The sequence below is a fragment of the Cheilinus undulatus genome, linkage group 9 (assembly GCF_018320785.1).
Source record: "Cheilinus undulatus linkage group 9, ASM1832078v1, whole genome shotgun sequence".
NCBI lineage: Eukaryota > Metazoa > Chordata > Actinopteri > Labriformes > Labridae > Cheilinus > Cheilinus undulatus.
Genome location: NC_054873.1, coordinates 47,729,337 through 47,748,732, shown reverse-complemented (window position 1 = coordinate 47,748,732; position 19,396 = coordinate 47,729,337). Strand labels below are relative to the sequence as shown.

Sequence of the window (19,396 nt, the reverse complement as noted above, 5' to 3'; positions counted from 1 at the left end):
GGATTTAGAGCCCCCAGAAAGAATATTATGAAAGGCCCCCCTTAACCAGCTTGCCAAGCAGAAAATGTTGCCTCATTTTTTAAATATCTCTGCATTTTAATGTATTCTTGAACCATATTTTCTACTAAATTTACTTGTATTATTCTGCAGCACCGGACCACACCATTTGGACATTTTTAAGGGAGGAGCAGGGGCCCCCAGTATTGCATTTTACTCTATTTGATACTAATTTCAGTCTGTTGACCGATTCATTTAGTCACTTTTGATTCAGTAATGACACTAAGGAAAAGTAAATAAAAACACCTTTTTCATTGCAGGCTTCTTAAGGGCCCCTCCCTACTGTGGGCCCAGGTAATCAGTACCCTTTCCCCCCTGTGCTTCGCCCCTGGGGATGCACGTCTTTGGCTACCTAAAGGTTGCCAAATTAAATTGGCAAATAAAGTGTGAAGGCCTGTTTCTTTTGGGTTTTATTGATGAAACATTAACAACTGTGGTCAAAATAGCAGCGTAAGCAAAATGTCATCAGCATGTTTTCAAACCGTGCGGCTGAATGTCAGTGCATATTGCCACAGCATTACCAAGCATCAGAACTGGGTGCTGCTATTAGTAGGAAAGCACTCACGTAGATCAGTGATTGTTTGTGCTGGTTTATCAGTGGAGGAAACAGCGCCACTCATACGTAAGTCTGCATGCAGAGTGGCCATTTCTCTGACTACTGCTTGGATTTGCACCCACTGTGAAAATCTGGGCTAAACACCTCATTTCTTTTGGTGCCAAATTCCCACTATAATGATATTTCTCCTGTGTTTGACTGCTTAAACAGATTTTCACCTTCCTCATAAAAACACTCTCTGGTAGATGCAAATCTGCTACTGGCATCTGCTGGAGCTGATGTTTGTAGGCGGGGCCAGTAACGCCAATACTGACGCTAAACTGATGCATCAGCGCATTTTTATTGCTCAGACAGAAACTGAATGTCCTTCTGAGAGAAAAATGGTGGTTTAACTTTACATCTTGGCAGTATTATGTCCTTCAGGTCACATGGCTGACATTGCATGTCCTGCCTACCACACATGTGCATGTAACAGTTCCAATGATAAAACTCATGCATCAGTCAGCCTCCTTTAATCACAGCCACTTATTTCTGGAGGAGCATGAGTATCATTCATCCATCTTAGCATGCTGCTGTAAACGCCCTGGGGTGCCTTCGCCCATGGCGGTCGGCCTTTACAAAGTCAAAGCTCTCCACTCAAAGTTCACAGGTTAATGAGGGTGAAACTAAAGTCATGTGACACATGAGAGGGGCTTTAGTTTATGTATGTACAGATCCTATAGGACTCATTAGACCGGAGGCGTCCCTCATCACTTCATGAGGCATGTTTCTCTTCCACATCATCACCTTGCATCTCTGTGAAGCACTCCTCACTTTGCAGGACTTGTGATGTGCTTCGAGTCGCTTTTTGATGCGTGCGCTGCAAACATAGCTGAACAGGCGTACGCCACCAGTGGGATTACAGTCATTCATTTGTGTTGTGGAAGTGCTGCAACACTTTTACAAACTGTGATAATCAGTTTGTCTGTTAAACTTTGTGAATTAAAGAGGAGAGTCATGTTTGCATCTGCTGTTTAATCCTGTTGTAGAAAATGGTAATAGATAAAATGCATGTGTATTTCCTGATGACTTTGGCTGTATTCTGTGTATGAATGCTTCAGTTTGTGTATTGTTTGCATGCACAGCAGGTTTGTTGTACATATTGCTGACAGGCATTAAAGTGTTCTGGAGCAGTGGAGCGAAGATGAGAGGAGGAGGTGGGGAGCGGTATGAATAGAGGGATAGAAAGGGCGGCGGTGCGATGATTTACCACGGTGCCTCTCCATATTTTATCTCATTGGGATTTTTTTTATTCATGAAGATTGCCCTGGGTATTTTATTCTATTAAGCGCCGGCAAAAATGTCACCACTTTTTCTCCTGGCCTATATTTCACGGGGTGGTTGGCATGTTGTGTTGCTCTTCTGGCTGATAGATGGAGCAGCACATCTGCAGGTGGAACTCTCCACTTTGCCAATCTGCACCATCTGTAAACACTGTCTTACATTAATGGACTCACACTGCAGGCCTCACTTCACTGGAAGCCTGGCTGGGTGGCAGACAGGGATTAGGGGAATTGCTCCCTCTAGGTGAGGCTGAACTTTACTGCAGGTAGTTTGTGAAAGCCTGGAAGTTTTTTTGATTTTATACAGTGGCAGTAATTACAACAGTGTTTGTTCCGGATTTAGCATAATCAGCTCAAACGTGCACAGCCAGCTCAGCCCAAGTCCAATTTTTGCTCTAATCTCTCTCAGAGCTGTTATTGGCTTATGATAGTTGTAATTGGGGTAAACCCTCTTGTTTCTGAGCTGTGTTTGCTGATGGATGACTGCGTGGGCAACTCCCCAAGCATCATGAGGGAAACTGAGCCTGTTGTAGCAGTTTTGTAAGCTCTGTTTTTGTGAAGAAGTTCAGCAAGCTGTCATTGAGAGCTGAGGGATATATGGAGTTTTTTAGATATGTGGATTTTTATTTAATGAGATGAAGTTGAAGTGTTTGATGTGATTTAGTTTGTTAATTTGAATGATTAAATGTCTGGCCTCATGCTCCATGAAGCCTTATTACTGTAGGAACCACTAACATTCATAGGCTCATGAAGGCATATTCTCCCTCCCTCTTATTACATATACTATATTGCCAAAAGTTTTCGCTCACCTGCCTTGACTCACATATGAACTTAAGTGACATCCCATTCTTAATCCATAGGGTTTAATATGACATTGGTCCACCCTTTGCTGCTATAACAGCTTCAACCCTTCTGGGAAGGCTTTCCACATGGTTTAGGAGTGTGTTTATGGGCATTTTTGACCATTCTTCCAGAAGCGCATTTGTGAGGTCACACACTGATGTTGGACGAGAAGGCCTGGCTCTCAGTCTCCGCTCTAATTCATCCCAAAGGTGTTCTATGAGGTTGAGGTCAGGACTCTGTACAGGCCAGTCAAGTTGATCCACACCAAACTCTCTCATCCATGTCTTTATGGACCTTGCTTTGTGCACTGGTGCACAGTCATGTTGGAACAGGAAGGGGCCATCCCCAAACTGTTCCCACAAAGTTGGGAGCATGGAGTTGTCCAAAATCTCTTGGTATGCTGAAGCATTCAGAGTTCCTTTCACTGGAACTAAGGGGCCAAGCCCAGCTCCTGAAAAACATCCCATACCAGAATCCCCCCCTCCACCAAACTTTACACTTGGCACAATGCAGTCAGACAATTACTGTTCTCCTGGCAACCACCAAACCCAGACTCGTCCATCAGATTGCCAGATGGAGAAGTACGATTTGTTACTCCAGAGAATGCATCTCCACTGCTCTAGAGTCCAGTGGCGGCGTGCTTTACACCACTGCATCCAACACTTTATGTTGCACTTGCTGATGTATGGCTTAGATGCAGCTGCTCGGCCATGTAAACCATTCCATGAAGCTCTCTACGCACTGTTCTTGAGCTGCTGGGATTGGCTTTAGCCCACAGCAATCCCTGAAAGGGATAATGTTGGGTTGGGAGTCCATTGCACAATATGGAGTGTTGTTGAGGCTTACAACCAGGGTGGGGTATATTGGGATTTTCTTTTTATTATTTGATTTGAATTGAAAATTAATCAAAATTTATGTTAACAAAACAATCAAATGTCACAGGTGAACTCATGTGCACTCCCTAAATTGCACAAATATCTTGGCAAAATTTGGAAAGTTGGTGGCACTTGCATGGAGTGAGGGTTTCCTCACAACTTCTGCCCTCTTTACCAAATATTGCCAATGTATTTGTGCAGTTTCAACAGTGCTCTCTGTCTTGATCATGATAAACATTGAGATTTCTGTCATTTTGAAAAACATGGTATCATAAATATTGACAACCTCAATATGTGGAAGCGTGGCTGATGCTTTTGCACAACTTAGAAAGGTTGTAGGATTTTGTCTGCAATATTTCATGATGAAAAAATAAAATTTACTCAGAATTGGCTGTCCTTTTTTGATGTTTGGAATCTGAAAGGTTTCAGCATTCTTTGATTTAAACTAGAGTCGTACTAAAGTTTATAATTCTGGTATTCTGGCAGTCATTACTTTTTACCGCTAAAAGATACAGAGACATGACTTTTGACCCAAAGCTTCCAGGCCTATTGTCATTAATAGTTGTATCTACCAGAAGTGAAACTAAAAATGAAGTTTGTTTGTGCATAATAAACCCTGAGAACTCAGATCTGCCTGAGCTGGTCTCACCGTGTCGTCTGTCTTATCTCTTTCCTTGCAGTTATGCGGCTGTGGGCTGCTCGGCGTGGGCATCTGGCTCTCTGTGTCTCAGGGCAGCTTCGCCACCTTCTCGCCCTCATTCCCCTCATTGTCAGCTGCCAACATGGTCATTGCCATCGGCGCCATCGTCATGGTAACGGGCTTCCTCGGTTGCCTGGGTGCCATCAAGGAGAACAAGTGCCTGCTTCTAAGCGTGAGTCAAATCTAAATACCTTCACTCCTGAATGAGACCACTGTGGTGCCACTCCTCTCTCTCTCTCCTTCTCTCCTTCTTTGGATGTTTTTTTGCACATCCCACACATCATCCATGCAAATATTGACAGAAGTGTCTTGTGGAGACATCCCCACGAATACCAATCAGCTCATATGTTTCTAAACACCCACACGCGGTGGTCGCAGGCCAGCAGGAGCTCAGCGGCGTCTCTAAGCTGGAACTACAGCGGAGGTAGACGACTGACAGGAGAGTTGATTCTTTTTGTACCAAACCTCAGGAGCCCACAGAGGAAAATACGGCTGAGCAGAGGGATTCTCTTTTTCTGAAAATGAACATCAAAGTATTCGTGTTATTTCTGCAGCTTCGGAGAGAGCTGTCAGTCAAAGCGGCCTGAGTGTTACGAACATATGCTGCCTGATTATGGCAAAAATAATGAGCATGATTACTCTGATTTATGCTGCAATCACAGCCATCAAATGTGAATACTCATTGATTTCTCACTGATGCAGAGGCAATGCGTGTCCAAATTGACCAGTCTCTTAATCCCTGGGTGCCACCAGTGTTCACTGGAAGCATGACTTTGATGGTCTCTAAAGGTTCTTTACTTCTCCAGGAGCTTGCATTGTAAAGCATGCCCTAAAAGGCTAATGTTTTATCAGGAGATGAGGAGCTTTTGGCTTTCGGTGGCATGTGTTCCTATTAGTTGGTCATAAACCACTTTATGAATGAATTTCAAATGATTAAACAAATTTGTGTTACCAAAACTGTGCTGCAAATTCTGCAAGTCAGGGCCCCGTGTGCTCACCGTTCATAGCTGATAAAAAGCCAGATTCCATGTCTGTCATCAGGCAGATCGTCTTGCAAAGCTTCAAGCTGAAAAGTTTGTTCCTAGTAACAGAATGGCTGGACCAATGAGGAGAAAGATGCAGATGTGGTTCATTTGTACTGCAAGCGTGTAAACCATCGTTACTTAACCCTACTCAAAGAGCGAAATTGTTGAAAAATGCCTTTGCAAGAGCCACAATATCAGTGGTGAAAAGTGGCAAAAACTGATTAAAGTGGCAATAAAATTAAGTTAAAGGTGGGAAATAATGGGCAAACAGCGGCAAAAAATGGGCAAAGTAGGCATAAATGGCATAAAGTGGTTGAAAAGTGATAAAAACAGGGAGAAAAAGTGGCAAAAATTGGGTGAGAAGTTGCCAAAAGATGAGGTACAGGTGGCAAAAAAAAATGGCCCAGAAAAAACAGCAAATATCTTTAAAAAAAATGTGTAAAAGTGACTTCAATGGGCAAAAGCAGCAAAGAGCAGAGGTTTCAAGTAACTAAGTACAAATACTTCATTACCTTACTTAAGTAGAAATTTTGGGTATCTATACTCTGCTGGAGTATTATTGTTCTGCCGACTTTTTACTTCTACTCCTTACATTTTAAAAAGAGCCTCGTTACTCCTATTTCATTTCAGCTTGTTTTCATTCTGGCTTGTCATCGTTCAAAAAAACACATTAAAAAATACAAAAACCTATCCAGATAAATCGCACCATCCGGATAGAGTGAATTTAATTGTGGTTGGATGAGAAGTATAAACATAATACCATTCTGACACCCTATTGGTTCGTACGCTATCCATCGCACCTGCGCACGACACAAATCATGTCACACTCCAGCAAGGAAATATCAGACGTATGTAGCCTAGTACGAAGATGTCCGTGGCAGAGACTCAAGAGAACTCGAGTGAAATGTCCCAACCAATCACCAGCGAGGAGGTTGGTAGCCAAGAAGACCAATACTTATAGGCAACTTGTCATCATATCTTCTGCTCCATGAAACACGTTAATGCTCAGTAGTTCACATATGTGGTTCTTGAATGTATTTGCATTGTGCTAAAATGTGTTCATTTTCAATGGGCATGAATGCGGCTGAAACGGGTGCATCCCAAATTTTTCAACATTAAGATTTTAATATAACATTATGGTCATTCTGGCCTTTAGAAAAATGTTTTTTGGGGAGGTGGGGTCGAGCACTATAGGCCCCTGTGGCGCGGCCTAAGCTTTTGTCCTTAATGGCATTTTTCCCCCTTACATTACTTTAATTTTATAGTTTAAGTAGTTTTGAAACCAGTACTTTTACACTTTTACTTGAGTAAAAAGCTTGAGTTGATACTTCAACTTCTACAGGAGTCTTTTTAAACCCTAGTATCTATACTTCTACCTGAGTAATGAATGTGGATACTTTCAACACCTCTGCCAAAAAGTGAAGAGAATGCTGAAAACAGAGGCATTTATGGCAAAACACGGCTTAAATGAGCAACAAGTGGCAAAAAATGGCAAAAACGTGAAAAAACTGCAAATAGCAAAAGTAGGCAAAAAAAATCTGGTGGCGGAAATGGGACAGAAGTAGTAAAAATAGACAAAAAGTGGCAAGAAGAAATGGCAAAAGTGGGTTTAAAGCAGTGAAAATGAATTAGAAGAGGCTAAAAAAAAAGGGCAAAAATTGTCAAATAAGGGCGATGGAAATATACAAAGAAAGGTTGAAAAATTAAAGCCAACTGTATTAAAGTAGGGATTCAGTTTCCCTTTTCAAATGTTTTCTGGGGGAATAATATTTCAAATTAAGACATACAAGAGCCACAAATCACCACAAAAGAGCCACATGTGGCTCTAGAGCCACTCGTTGACTATCACTGATGTAAACAGTGGCATGGATGCAGCCATAGCATATGATAACATGATATAAAACAATCCTCTTCTGGGAGTTGCATCAGCTCTTGACCTAGACCAGGGGTTCTCAACCTTTTCAGCCCGCCACCCCCAAAGTAAAGGTGCCAGAGACCAGGGACCCCCACTGTGCCTGAAGGTGGTTGAACACAGCCATGCACAATTTGGAACAGTCATGTGCAGACAAGGCCGTCCATAAAGGGGGGTAAATGGGGAAGCTTTCTGGTGCTCATCCAAACTGGGGACCCATGGAGGTCAGAAAAAGAATGGTCAATGCATGACAAAACCTACAGTCATTTAATCTTGATGATCTTTTTTTTATCAATGTGGGAAGTCAAACTGACACTCGATTAGTCGTCCTCCACTGACAGTTAAATATTTCACTGTAAAGCAGGTGAAATTTAGAGCCCAGTATCTGAAAATGTCCCGTTACTCCCTACAAAGACCTCACTGTCTCGCTCTCTTTGACCAAAGTTGTACGAGTGTTTAATCTGAAGCAGAAGCTAATTACAAAAGTTCAAAAATATAATGAGGTTTTCGTGGAGCTGCGTTGAAAAATAAAGAACTCTGTAGAATACTGTAGAAAGTTTAAATGAGAAGCAGAGCGCTCTGGGTGCTTAACATCACAAACAGCTCAATCCCTTGAAGCTCTTGCATCAGTCAAAAGCCTCACCAAATCCTCAGTGTTCGACATGGCTCCCTTCACCTGCCTAACAACTGAGGAGCAGACAGAGAGGGAGAAAAGAGAGGACGTTAATGAAATATCTAACTTCTCATTAAGGTCGGCTCGTATCTGTGAGCAGCAGCATTTCATATTCGCTCCTGATAATTCTGTTTAATGCAGAGGTATCCGCTCGTCTTTGTTGTTGTTTTTTTGTAGTCTGTCGGTCCGGCTCGGCTCACCCAAGGGTGGGTGGGAGGGGGGAAGTACGTGAAAAACATCAGAGTAGGTTTAGATCTCGGGGAGCGAACAGATCTGAGCATCCACCTTGACACATTATCTCTGAAGTGGCTCTGTGGACAAGTCTCTCTGGATTAGAAATACTCAAAGCCCAGACAGCCTTTGCAGGTAATTTTCAGACTCTCTCTATTTGCTGCCAAAAATGGTTTACTGAGACAAATTCTTAAGAAATAAATAACTAAGTGGGAGAGAAACGCCAACTCCTAAAAGTGTGAAGTGCAAGCAAATGAGAACTTCCGCCTACAAAGCTGTGCACGCATGTGAATGCATGCTCACACATTCTCCTTCATTTGCACATTTAAAAAACTTTCAAACCCAGCAGATTCTCCAACAGGACCACAAACAGTTAAAAAAAAATTAATTCAATTCTGGCCTTGACGCAAATAAGAGCCAAACATCTTTCCTCCCAAATGAGTTTTGAATTAATGTTGTTTTCTTAAATCTAGGTTTGCATGCCTCCTCCCATACTGTGCAGAAAAGCTCAGTAAATATTGAGCTGAATGGAGTCAAGTGGGGAGAGGAGAATAGTAGATGAGATGCAAGGCTGGTCTGGAAATTAATCTAGGGAGGCATTAAACTGCCTTCCCTTCTCCCTTCACATTCACCAGCCCTGCAGCACTTCAACTTCCCTCGATCTGTCACTCCCCCCTCGTCCTTCATCTCTCTTTTTCAGCGTTTCATGATTATGTTGGAGTGTTTTTGGGTGTGTGAATTTTAGAGATCTGGGCTTCTGTCTCATTGGCTCATAAACAGAGATAATAGACCGTCGCCTTAAAGGAGGAGTTTAAACCAGGGCTGTTTTAACAGATTAATCCTGATCAGATTAAGGTTGCTAAATAAGGCAGTCTTTGTTTTTAGATTGCATGCCATTTTGCCCTTTTACAGTCATGGACGAAAGTATTGGCACCCCTGGAATATTTCCAGAAAATACACCATTTCTCCCAGAAATTGTTGCAATTACAAATGTTTTTAGTATACACATGTTCATTTCCTTTATGTGCTTTGGAACAACACAAAAAATCTGAAGAAAAAAGACAAAATTGACATAATTTTACACAAAACTCAAAAAAATGTCCGGACAAAATTATTGGCACCCTCAACTTAATATTTGGTGGCACACCCTTGGGAAAAAATAACTGAAACCAATCTCTTCCTATAACCATAAACAAGCTTCTTACACCTCTCAACTGGAATTTTGGACCACTCTTCTTTTGCAAACTGCTCCAGGTCTCTCAGATTTGAAGGGTGCTTCTTGCAACAGAAATTTTAAGATCTCTTCATAGGTGTTGAATGGGATTTAGATCCGGACTCATTACTGACCACGTCAGAACTCTCCAGCTTTGTCTCTAACCATTTCGTGGTGCTTTTTGAGGTATGTTTGGGGTCATTGTCCTGCTGGAACACCCATGACCTCTGACACAGACCCAGCTTTCTGACACTAGGCCCTACATTGCGGCCCAAAATATTTTGATAGTCTCCAGATTTCATGATTCCTTGCACACAGTCAAGGCACCCAGTGCCAGAGGCAGCAAAATAACCCCAAAACATCCTTGAACCTCCACCATGTTTGACTGTAGGTACTGTGTTCTTTTCTTTGTAGGCCTCATTCTGTTTTCTGTAAACAGTAGAATGATGTGCTTTTCCAAAAAGCTCTACCTTAGTCTCATCTGTCCACAAAATGTTCTCCTAGAAGGATTGAGGCTTACTCAGGTACATTTTTGCAAACTCCAGTCTGGCCTTTTTATGTCTCTTTGTCAGCAGTGGGGTTCTCCTTGGTCTCCTGCCATAGCACTTCATCTCATTCAGATGACCACGTATGGTCCCAGCTGACACTTTTGCACCCTGAGTCTGCAGGACAGCCTGAATTTGTGTGGAAGTTGACTGAGAATGTTTATCCACCATTCCAACTATCCTGCGTTGCATTCTTTTGTCAAATTTTCTCTTCCATCCATGTCCAGGGAGATTAGCCACAGTGTCATGGGTTATAAACTTCTTGATTATATTACACACAGTGGACAAAGGACTTTCAAGATCTCTGGAGATGGTCTTGAAACCTTGAAATTGTTCATATTTTTCCACAATTTTGCTTCTTAAGTCCTCAGACAATTCTGGGCTCTTCTTTCTCTCCTCCATGCTTGGTGTGACACACACAGGCACACAACACAAAGGTTAAGTCAACTTTTAGACATTCCAACTGGCTTCAGGTGTGATTTCTAGATCGCCAGCACCTGTTACTGCCACAGGTGAGTTTAAATGAGCATCACATGCTTGAAATAAAATGATTTACCCACAGTTTTAAAAGGGTGCCAATAATTTTGTCCAGGCCCATTTTTTGAGTTTTGTGTAAAATTATGTCAATTTTGTCTTTTTTCTTTGGATTTTTTGTGTTGCTCCAATGCACATAAAGAAAATAAACACATCTATACCAAAAACATTTGTAATTGCAACAATTTCTGGGGGAAATGGTGTATTTTCTGGAAAATTTACAGGGGTGCCAATACTTTTGTCCATGACTGTAGGTGCAGCATAACTGTCTGTAGCAGAACAGCAGCTTCATACTACACACTGTAGCATCTGCTTGGTCTCACAGTGATGTAAAATAAGTTCTCCACTGCTCCTTAATATCATAAAAACCTCACAGACAGCTCAGGGGATAAGATAAAAGTAATCTGCATTTTTTGATATTAAACGTTTCATCCCTTTACTTGTCCCTTTCCTGTGTTAAATATCATTACCCACCATTCATTAATTTTTTTAAATTATTTTTTTTACTGCTGGGGGGGGGGTCGCTGGAGCCTATCCCAGCTGTCATTGGGTGGGGTTCACCCTGGACTGGCTGCCAGTCAATCACAGGACAGACAACCAAGCATGCTCACACCCACAGTCTTTTTAGGGTGATCAGTTAACCTAACAAGCATGTCTTTGGTGGTGGGAGGAAGCAGCAGTACCGGGGCACAGGGAGAACATGCGCTCAGGTCAAGGCAGTAGGTAAAATGTAAAATATTTGCAGAAACATTTACTTAGATTTGAGCTTTTGCACGGCACAGCCTGCTAGTTAAAATCCACCTTGTTTGTTCCAGTTATTTTTTAGTAAAGAAGCTCCAGTCCTACACATAATCCTCCGTAAATCTACATCCTCTTTTCCACCTTTTTCCCTAGATTACACAAACAAGATGTGACGATCCAATTAGCGAGCTTTGGAGGTATTGTGTCCGGTGGATTTGGTTTCCTTCAGACTCTTCGCTTCATGTGTTCAGTCAACATGAAAATGAAGTTAACAGGGTTTTTTTCTGTGGTTTGAAATTCATCCTTCAGATTGTTTTCCTCACATCTCACTCTCTGGATGAGAGCTAATAAGCAAATTTTGCAAAAAAAAAAAAAAAAAAAAATCTCTGCAGCCTAAATTGGCAAACATGTTCCCTACATGGATGGGACGGGAAATTTCATCGGAGTAATACTTTACTAAAGCAGACAGGTTTGACTGAGGTACAGCATTTCTCCCTCCTCTGAGTCACCTACAGTCACATTTTATACCAGAATAGATTAAATATGGTTGAAATACATCCCAAGTATGTAGTAAAAATCCAATACAACACTCTTCCAATGATAAAATGTTCATATAAAAATCCATAATAAAATATTTAAGAGATGCAGGGTGGGCCTTGGGAGCGAGGGGATAAAAGATAAAATATCTTTGGCTCTCTGGCTGCATAGATTTGTCTGCAGTCTCACATCTCGAGCTGTGATCAGGTTCAGCCCTGCTTGGCTGTTCAAACAAGTTCTAGCTGCTCGCTGCTCGGCTGGTCCTGTGGGATAAAAACATTTGTGGATGGTGTAAAGCGCCCGGGTTAGGGTGAGGATGGAGTCAGGTGCAGAGGAGGAAGGTGAGCGTAGAACACTGCAAATGCAAAATGCAGAGGTTATTCTGAAAAGGATGAAAACTGTAAAATGTTTTGTTTTTATCAGTTTGATAAGACAGATAAACAAAACTTCCAGTGTGATTACTTAAACAAAGCTCTCTTCTCTCTGACAGTTCTTCATTGTCCTGCTGATCATTCTGCTGGCAGAGCTGATACTGCTCATCCTCTTCTTTGTCTACTCAGATAAGGTACGTTTGTTTTTTCTCCACTGATGTGTGTGTCGAAGCTGTTAATGCTGCATTAACCGTAAACTTCTTCTTCATGCATTCCTAAAGCCACATTATGTTTCTTAACCTTACATAAGACAAGCTGCTGTCACACAAGAACTCCTGAAAATTGCTGGAACATTTCAGGACCCCACTCTTGACCCCACAGTCTGTTTCACATGATCAGTTGAACACAAGCATTCAGGCGCCTTACCTGAGTCTGCTTGAAGAAGTGGTCTCAGTCACAGTCGTGTACTACGGCACAGTCCCTGAGAGATGCAAATGCAACTCTGCCTAAGTACACACTACTTGTCCTTGAGTAGAATGTGATGGCCATTCCAGTCTCTCCAAGAACCAGCAAATCGGTGCACACAGGTCCTTTTCATCCACTGAGCTGCAGGATTGATGTGGAAGTGTGAAAAAATTATCTAAAAATACAGGAAACGTTCATAGTGTCCCAAAGGTTGGACTCCATTGTCCACGTGTAGCAGTCCTTTTTCTTCTTCTCTGTGTATTTGCAGACTAACTGGTTAGAGTCTGCGGTCTGCTGTATTTGAAAGGATAGTAATGTAAATGTGCACGGAACATGACTATGAGCAGACCCACATAAATGAAGTTAACTTTACTAGATGGTCAAGTATCTGTACAGAGTGAAGGAAACCATTAAACTGTTGTTTCCAGTGAAGATGACTTAAAGTACACCAGTAACATCGAAGAGCTTGGCTGCCAATTTGCTGGTTCACACTACTGTCCACTAGGTGGCAATAATCAGGTTAGAGTTACACTCAAACAAGCAGAAAAAGAAGAAATCTAACAGTCTGAGCATGTGCTTGAGTTTGACAAGTTTGCCCCGCATTCTCAGCAGAAGTGAGGATTACACAACATCACTGTGATGTCCACTTTGTGAAATTATAAGGTTCTTTTTGTCATTTTAATCAAGCTGCTTGACAATCATTCTTTTATCTGGAGAGTTCTCCCAGAATGCCTTTGGGCATCAGACACTTTTGCACAACAAGTGAAGCTACTAACTCAGTGAGTATGGACATGTAAATGAGCCAGATGGTAGCCATAGGCGAACTTCTGGTCCCTGGCAGGTTGATGTTATACATGTAAATTCATCAAGCATGTACATAATGGCAATAAAAACTAAATATAAAGACAACATAAGCCGTACAATATTCAACAAAGACCCACATATAACAATACAGAAGGTGGCTTTATGATTTTGCTGAAGACTCATCAGGAATTAAGTGATCATTGTAGTTAAGGTGCATAAGGTGTTAAAGCGCATAAAGCCCATTCCAGACTGGGAGATGTGCATCTCTACCAGCTTGATTTTCAGTTTGCTTGCATGTTAACAAGTAAGAGCTTTCAGACTGCCTGCATGTGCACCGCGTCTCACACACCTGATACGCACAGCTCGGACACAGAGAATTTAGAGATTCACCTACTTTATCTGTGCGCCACGCATTTATGGAACATAATAGGAAAATGATGAATAGAGAGCCATATTTACTTTGTTGTAGCAAAAACGTGCGTTCACATTGGTAGAATATAGGTCTCTTGATGCCCCTGATGAAGGCCATGACGTTGTTGTCATTGAAAGAATGACTCTTCTGAATGATTCTTTTAATTACAACGTCTCCATCCTATCCAAAGAAGACCGCTGGGTCAAGAGAGGTGTCAAGGAAGCCATTGTTGTCAAGATGGAGAAACCATCCCTGAACAGAGCAGGGGGCCTAGGACACTCCCTATCACCTACATACAATACAGTGCTGGATTCCTTCCATAAACAATCCAAACAACACCTCCGCCAGAGAACGAAGGAGCTAAGAACATGTGACCTTAACAACCCAAGAAATGCCCACTTAGCCACACCCCCGGCAGAAACGAGTCTGCTAATGGCTGTCACACACCACACAGCTCATTTGCATAACTATGGTCAGCCTAGGCTATATACTCTGACTCTTCACACTCAGAACTGAAGAAGTCTTTTGGAAAAGAGGTGAAACATCTTCAAGAATTGTTACCAGTCCAGTTGCCATTCAATCAGTGTTGCATGACCTAAAATGCATCTGTTTAATGACGTTTTTCTGTAAACTTGGAATAATAGAGAAGCTTTCTGTTTTCACACTGATACAAAATGTCACAGGAAAAGTAAATACAGTCTTAGTGCACTTCTGATTTGTGCTTTTCAAAGTAAAAGCCTAGCATTTTTGCAGAGAAACTCCCATCATTTGTGCAGAATGCTTTTATTTTGAAGGGTTACCGACACCCTTCCACTATACACTGAAACAAGTTACTTGTAAGGAGGTTTACTGAGGTAAAACCTGAGAGGAATGAGAGGGTTCTGACAGCAGGGATATGGGGCTTGCATACAGCAAACACAAGCCTAGTGTGAAAGCTGCAGGAGCCGGAGCAGACATGTGCAGCTCAAGCGAACTGCAATGTGTTGGAGGAAACTGCAGATTTTTTCTTGGCCTGTTTATTTAAAGTTCTGGTACAATTGCACATAGCCTTATATTACAGAATGTGCATATATGCAATACACGTATTAATCTGCAGTTTTTCCAGAATACCTCTGGGCGTTAAACACTTTTGCACCATGGGTGAAGTTACCCACCCAGTTAGAAAAGTCCAGCCTGTGTGTAAGGAACATTAACATGGCAGGGCTGGTGTTCTGAACATAATGGAAAAGCTCTTCATGATTCAGTGCGCACCTTTCTGTCATTACCTTTTGTGATGTCACTAAAGTTAGACTCCGAGTGGCAGGAATGTTTGAAATTAAAATATGTGAAAGATTTAAGTGACAATTAAAATGGACAAGAAAAGTAAGTAAACTTACATAAATGTACGAGTAAAAATGAGTTGATACTTTCAATTTAAACAACGAACACTGAGACATTTTTTATTGTCCTGCTGCATTAACACATCAGCTCACCCTGACTGAAAAACTCCAGGTGAAGTCTGTGTAAAAACTTTGGAGGTCTGTAACCACATGTACAGCTCAACCTTTTGGGATAGCTAGCTGTTTTATCACTAAATCTTGGTGGATAAATAAACTTACAAGCTTTTCTAGTCTTCAGAAAACTAAACAAACTTTTAGAAGGCAGAACACATGCACACCACGAAGGCAGAGGATGGTACATAAAATGCCAGTGAGTATTGACATCTCTCATTCATATACTGATGCAGCAATGGGAGGAATTATAGGGTTCACTGCAGGAACTGGGGATGAAACCCTGAAATTCCTGTTAACAGGCTCTACCACTTAGTCTCGCACACATATGAGCACAAACAGGCGGTCAGAGCAGGAAAAGCATGATAAACATGCGCTCCAGTCGCCTCCTGGGATTCGATTTTCCTCTTTTTCTATGTTAGCTTGTACGTCAGGCAGCAGGATGAAAGTCTTCATTCTGCCGTTTACCCAGCGGTCAAAGGTGAAGCCACAAAATGCATCCCCATCACTGCCAGTTGGCTCCTGTAATTGGTCCCCTGCACATTTCCCATGACCCCTGCAGGGGCTGGAGTCAGGTGCGAGTCTGTGCCGACAACAGATGACTGCATGTGAAGCTCAGGAGATTACTGACATCCATGGACAGACTTCTCTGTGTTTAATTAAATCCTCCCTCAAACGTTTGGCCCTGAAGATGACAAATGTGGACAAGAAGTGACGCCTTCAAGGACACGTGGTTGATAGGTCCGTCTATTTATACATTCAAAGTCTCTATGTCGTCTGGCCCTTGGGACGTTGTCTAATTCTCCCTCTTTGTTCTGAGGTTATTGCTCAAACTTAGTCTCTCAGGCAGATAAAGGAATTCATTTACCAGCCAATCCATTCTCAGATTTGGATCAGGTCTCTGAGGCACACCCCGTCAGGAGTAAATATGTCTGCTGCCTTATCTCCAAAATATTACCGGCTTAACTTTGGGGGGGGAAAAAACCCTCCAAACCGTGATCTGCTGCTGGAATTTTAATAGAGCGTTCTTGACTCTGCAGCAGTGCTTCCCATCACCTGTGAAGTCAGGGAGAGATAGCCAAATAGGGCCGAGGATTTCTTAAACGAGGAATCAAGGGCATGAATAAGGGATGTGGTGTCTCATTCACGCATGATCAACTGAATACAGACAGTTTTTTCAGTCTCCCATCTTGCTAGATTACAGTGTTTTTATCCTGGCTTAGATCTAATAGGATGTGAGACCATGATAATGCTGTTGCTACCAAACGTTTTCCTTTTATTGGTCTTCAAATGTCATTGGAGAGCGGGCCGTCACTATAAATTATACATTAGTGGAGATGGCATTTCCATGCTGCCTCCAAATAAGATGTTCTGCAAATTTCAGGAAATTGTCCTGTGATGCTGCTCAGATGGCATTTTATGTTACAGAATGTCGACCCTATGTCGAGCCCTGCCCCACTTGGGGAGGGGGCATAACTAGGTTAGACAAAATCTCATGTCCACAGGCTTCTCTCTGTTTAAAACTTTGAAAATACCCCTCATTTTATGCTAGCATTTCAGATCTGGTCCACAGTATTTATGCTAGCATTTCAGATCTGGTCCACAGTATTTATGCTAGCATTTTTGATCTTTAATTGATTTTACTCCCTTATAAACCTCCTGAAACACTAAAGACATACAGTGCTGTGAAAAGCATTTTCCCCTTTCCTGATTCCTTTCTTTTTTGCAAATTGTCACACTTAAATATTTCGGATCATCAAGCTAATTTTACTTTCAGACAGAGATAACCCAAGTAAAATGAAAATTGCACTTTTTAGATTATTATTTCATCCATTAGGGGAAAAAACATCCAAACCAAGCTGCCTCTATGTGACAAGTTATTTCCCCCTGAATCCATTGACTGGTTGTTCCAACCTTGACATCAACAGCTGCAAACATTTGCAATAAGTAGAAATGAGTCTTTCATATCACCAGGGAGGAATTTTGGCCCTCTCTTCTTTGAGCATGGACAGCTTGTTTAAGGTTATGCATCAGCATCTCATTTAGATTTAAGTTCAGACTTTTATAGGCCACTCCAAAACCTTCATTTTTAAATCCATTCAGAGGTCAATTTGCAAGAACTTGCCCAAATGCACGAGTTTGAGGTCATGAACTGATGGTCGGACATTCTCCTTCAGGATTGTCTCATAGAGAGTAGGAGTCATCTTTCAGTCAGTTAAGGCAAATAATCAAGGTCCTGAAGCAGCAAAGCAGCCCCAGACCATCACACTACCACCACCATGTTTGATTGTGACGCGATGTTCTTTTGATGAAATCCTGTAGTTTTTAGGATGCATTCCCTCCAAAAAGTTCAACTTTTGTCTCCTCATACTGCAAAATATTTTTTTCAGAAGTCTTGGGGATCATCAGGATGTCTTCAGTCAAACGTGAGAGCCTTTGTGTTCTCCTTGGAACTCTCCCATGGTGCTGTTTTTGTCCAGTCTCTTTCTTACTGTTGAATCATGAACGCTGACATCAACTGAGTCCAGTGAGGCCAGCAGATCTTTAAATGTTGTTCTGCGTTCTTCTGTGACCTCCTGGATGAGTCCTCGATGCACTCTTGGTGTCATTTTGGTAGGCCGTCCACTCCTGGGAAGGTTCACCACTGTTCAAAGTTTTCTCCATTTGTGGGTAATGGTTCTCAATGTGGTTGGCTGGAGTCCCAAAGCCTTAGAAATGGCTTTTTAACCTTTTCCGGACTGATAGATGTCAGTGACTTTGTTTCTCATCTGTGCTTGGATTTCTTAGATGGTGCCATGATGTGTTGCCTTTTGAGATCTTTTAGCCTCTTTAACTTTGTCAGACAGGTTCTATTAAAGAGATTTCTAGAGTCAGCAGGTCTGGCAGTAACCAGGCCTTAGTGTGGCCTGGTGTTAAATTCAGCTTTCCAAAAATGTTGCTAATAACACTTAGTTTTGGCATCAATGTGCGAGCACGATCAGCACAACATAAGATCTGTTTCTGTTTCTTTTTTAACAATCTTTTATTAGACCAAAAAACAGGCTTAGTGTGCAAAAGCCTTGAGACTCAGCACTGATATATTTGCTATAAGCTTGATTTATTTGTGGTGGAGCAATGTTGTTCTTCCCCTTCAAGAAAATGTTCCCATTCTTTGTGATTATCTGTGGTTTGAATTGCCACTGTCATCAACTTCGGTTTAGGAAACAGGATGAAAAATCCTCCTGGATTATGATGTGGATTTCTTAAGTCACTCTTGCAGACACCCCAAGGAAATCTTTAAACCATGAAGTACCAAAATTAATGTCATATTTTTACTGTGACACCCTGGAAAGACTCAGCCAGGGTGAGGTTGGTGACACTGCTTATCAATGAGAGGAGGCTATCTTACTGGTGGGTCAGTGGGCCAACCAGAGAGCCAACAAAGGCGTGAGTTAGGACGAAAAGGTGTCCGTCTCACGTTGAGATGTTGATCTGTGTTTGGCTCTCTCCCCTCCTCGGAGATCTGCTATGCTGTCTGAGGCTCCCCTTATCCTCTGCTACAGGCTGTGATCAGAGGAATCACTAATTCACTTCTCCTATTTGATCTTCTAATCACAAGGCATTTATTAACAAGTCTGGAAGACGTACAGTAGTTGGCAGCTTTAAAATGTGTATCGACAGAAGCATGTGAACAGATTCTTTAGTCTTTCAAATAGGTCATCTTTAAGTCATGAGTGGCGCCTCTGCCAACAGCGATCCTTCTGGGTGACAAGCTGTCGACGAGACGAGGGGGAGAAATGAACATATAGTTTCCTGCTCTGCTGGAGGAACACTTTGCTGCATGGCTTTCATTTAGTCAGCCCGTCTCCCCGCTTATTCCTGCCTTTCCACCAGTTCAATCCTGCTTAAGAGGCAGTGCTCCAGCTCCCTAATAGAACATCTCTCTGCAGTGCTTAACTATAAGGTGCACAAAAACTTGCATGGGAATCAACTGCTAGTTAACCCTTAGTTAAGACTGAGATGGAATGTTACTCATAAGTGGGATGCCCCACTTTACAAAAGTGACCACAAAGTAAGTACCCATGAACTGGTTAATCACAGATGACATGAC

The 19,396-nt window shown here is 42.0% G+C and overlaps 1 protein-coding gene across 1 annotated transcript in view; it reads left to right on the top strand.

Annotated features, from left to right (window-relative positions):
* Window positions 1-19,396, top strand: part of LOC121515053 (tetraspanin-9-like) — a 258,707-nt gene that overhangs the window by 120,504 nt on the left and 118,807 nt on the right. The window contains exons 2-3 of the mRNA XM_041795620.1: window positions 4,334-4,525; window positions 12,255-12,329. Coding sequence (XP_041651554.1) covers window positions 4,334-4,525; window positions 12,255-12,329 — 267 coding nt within the window. The remainder of the gene's footprint in view (window positions 1-4,333; window positions 4,526-12,254; window positions 12,330-19,396) is intronic.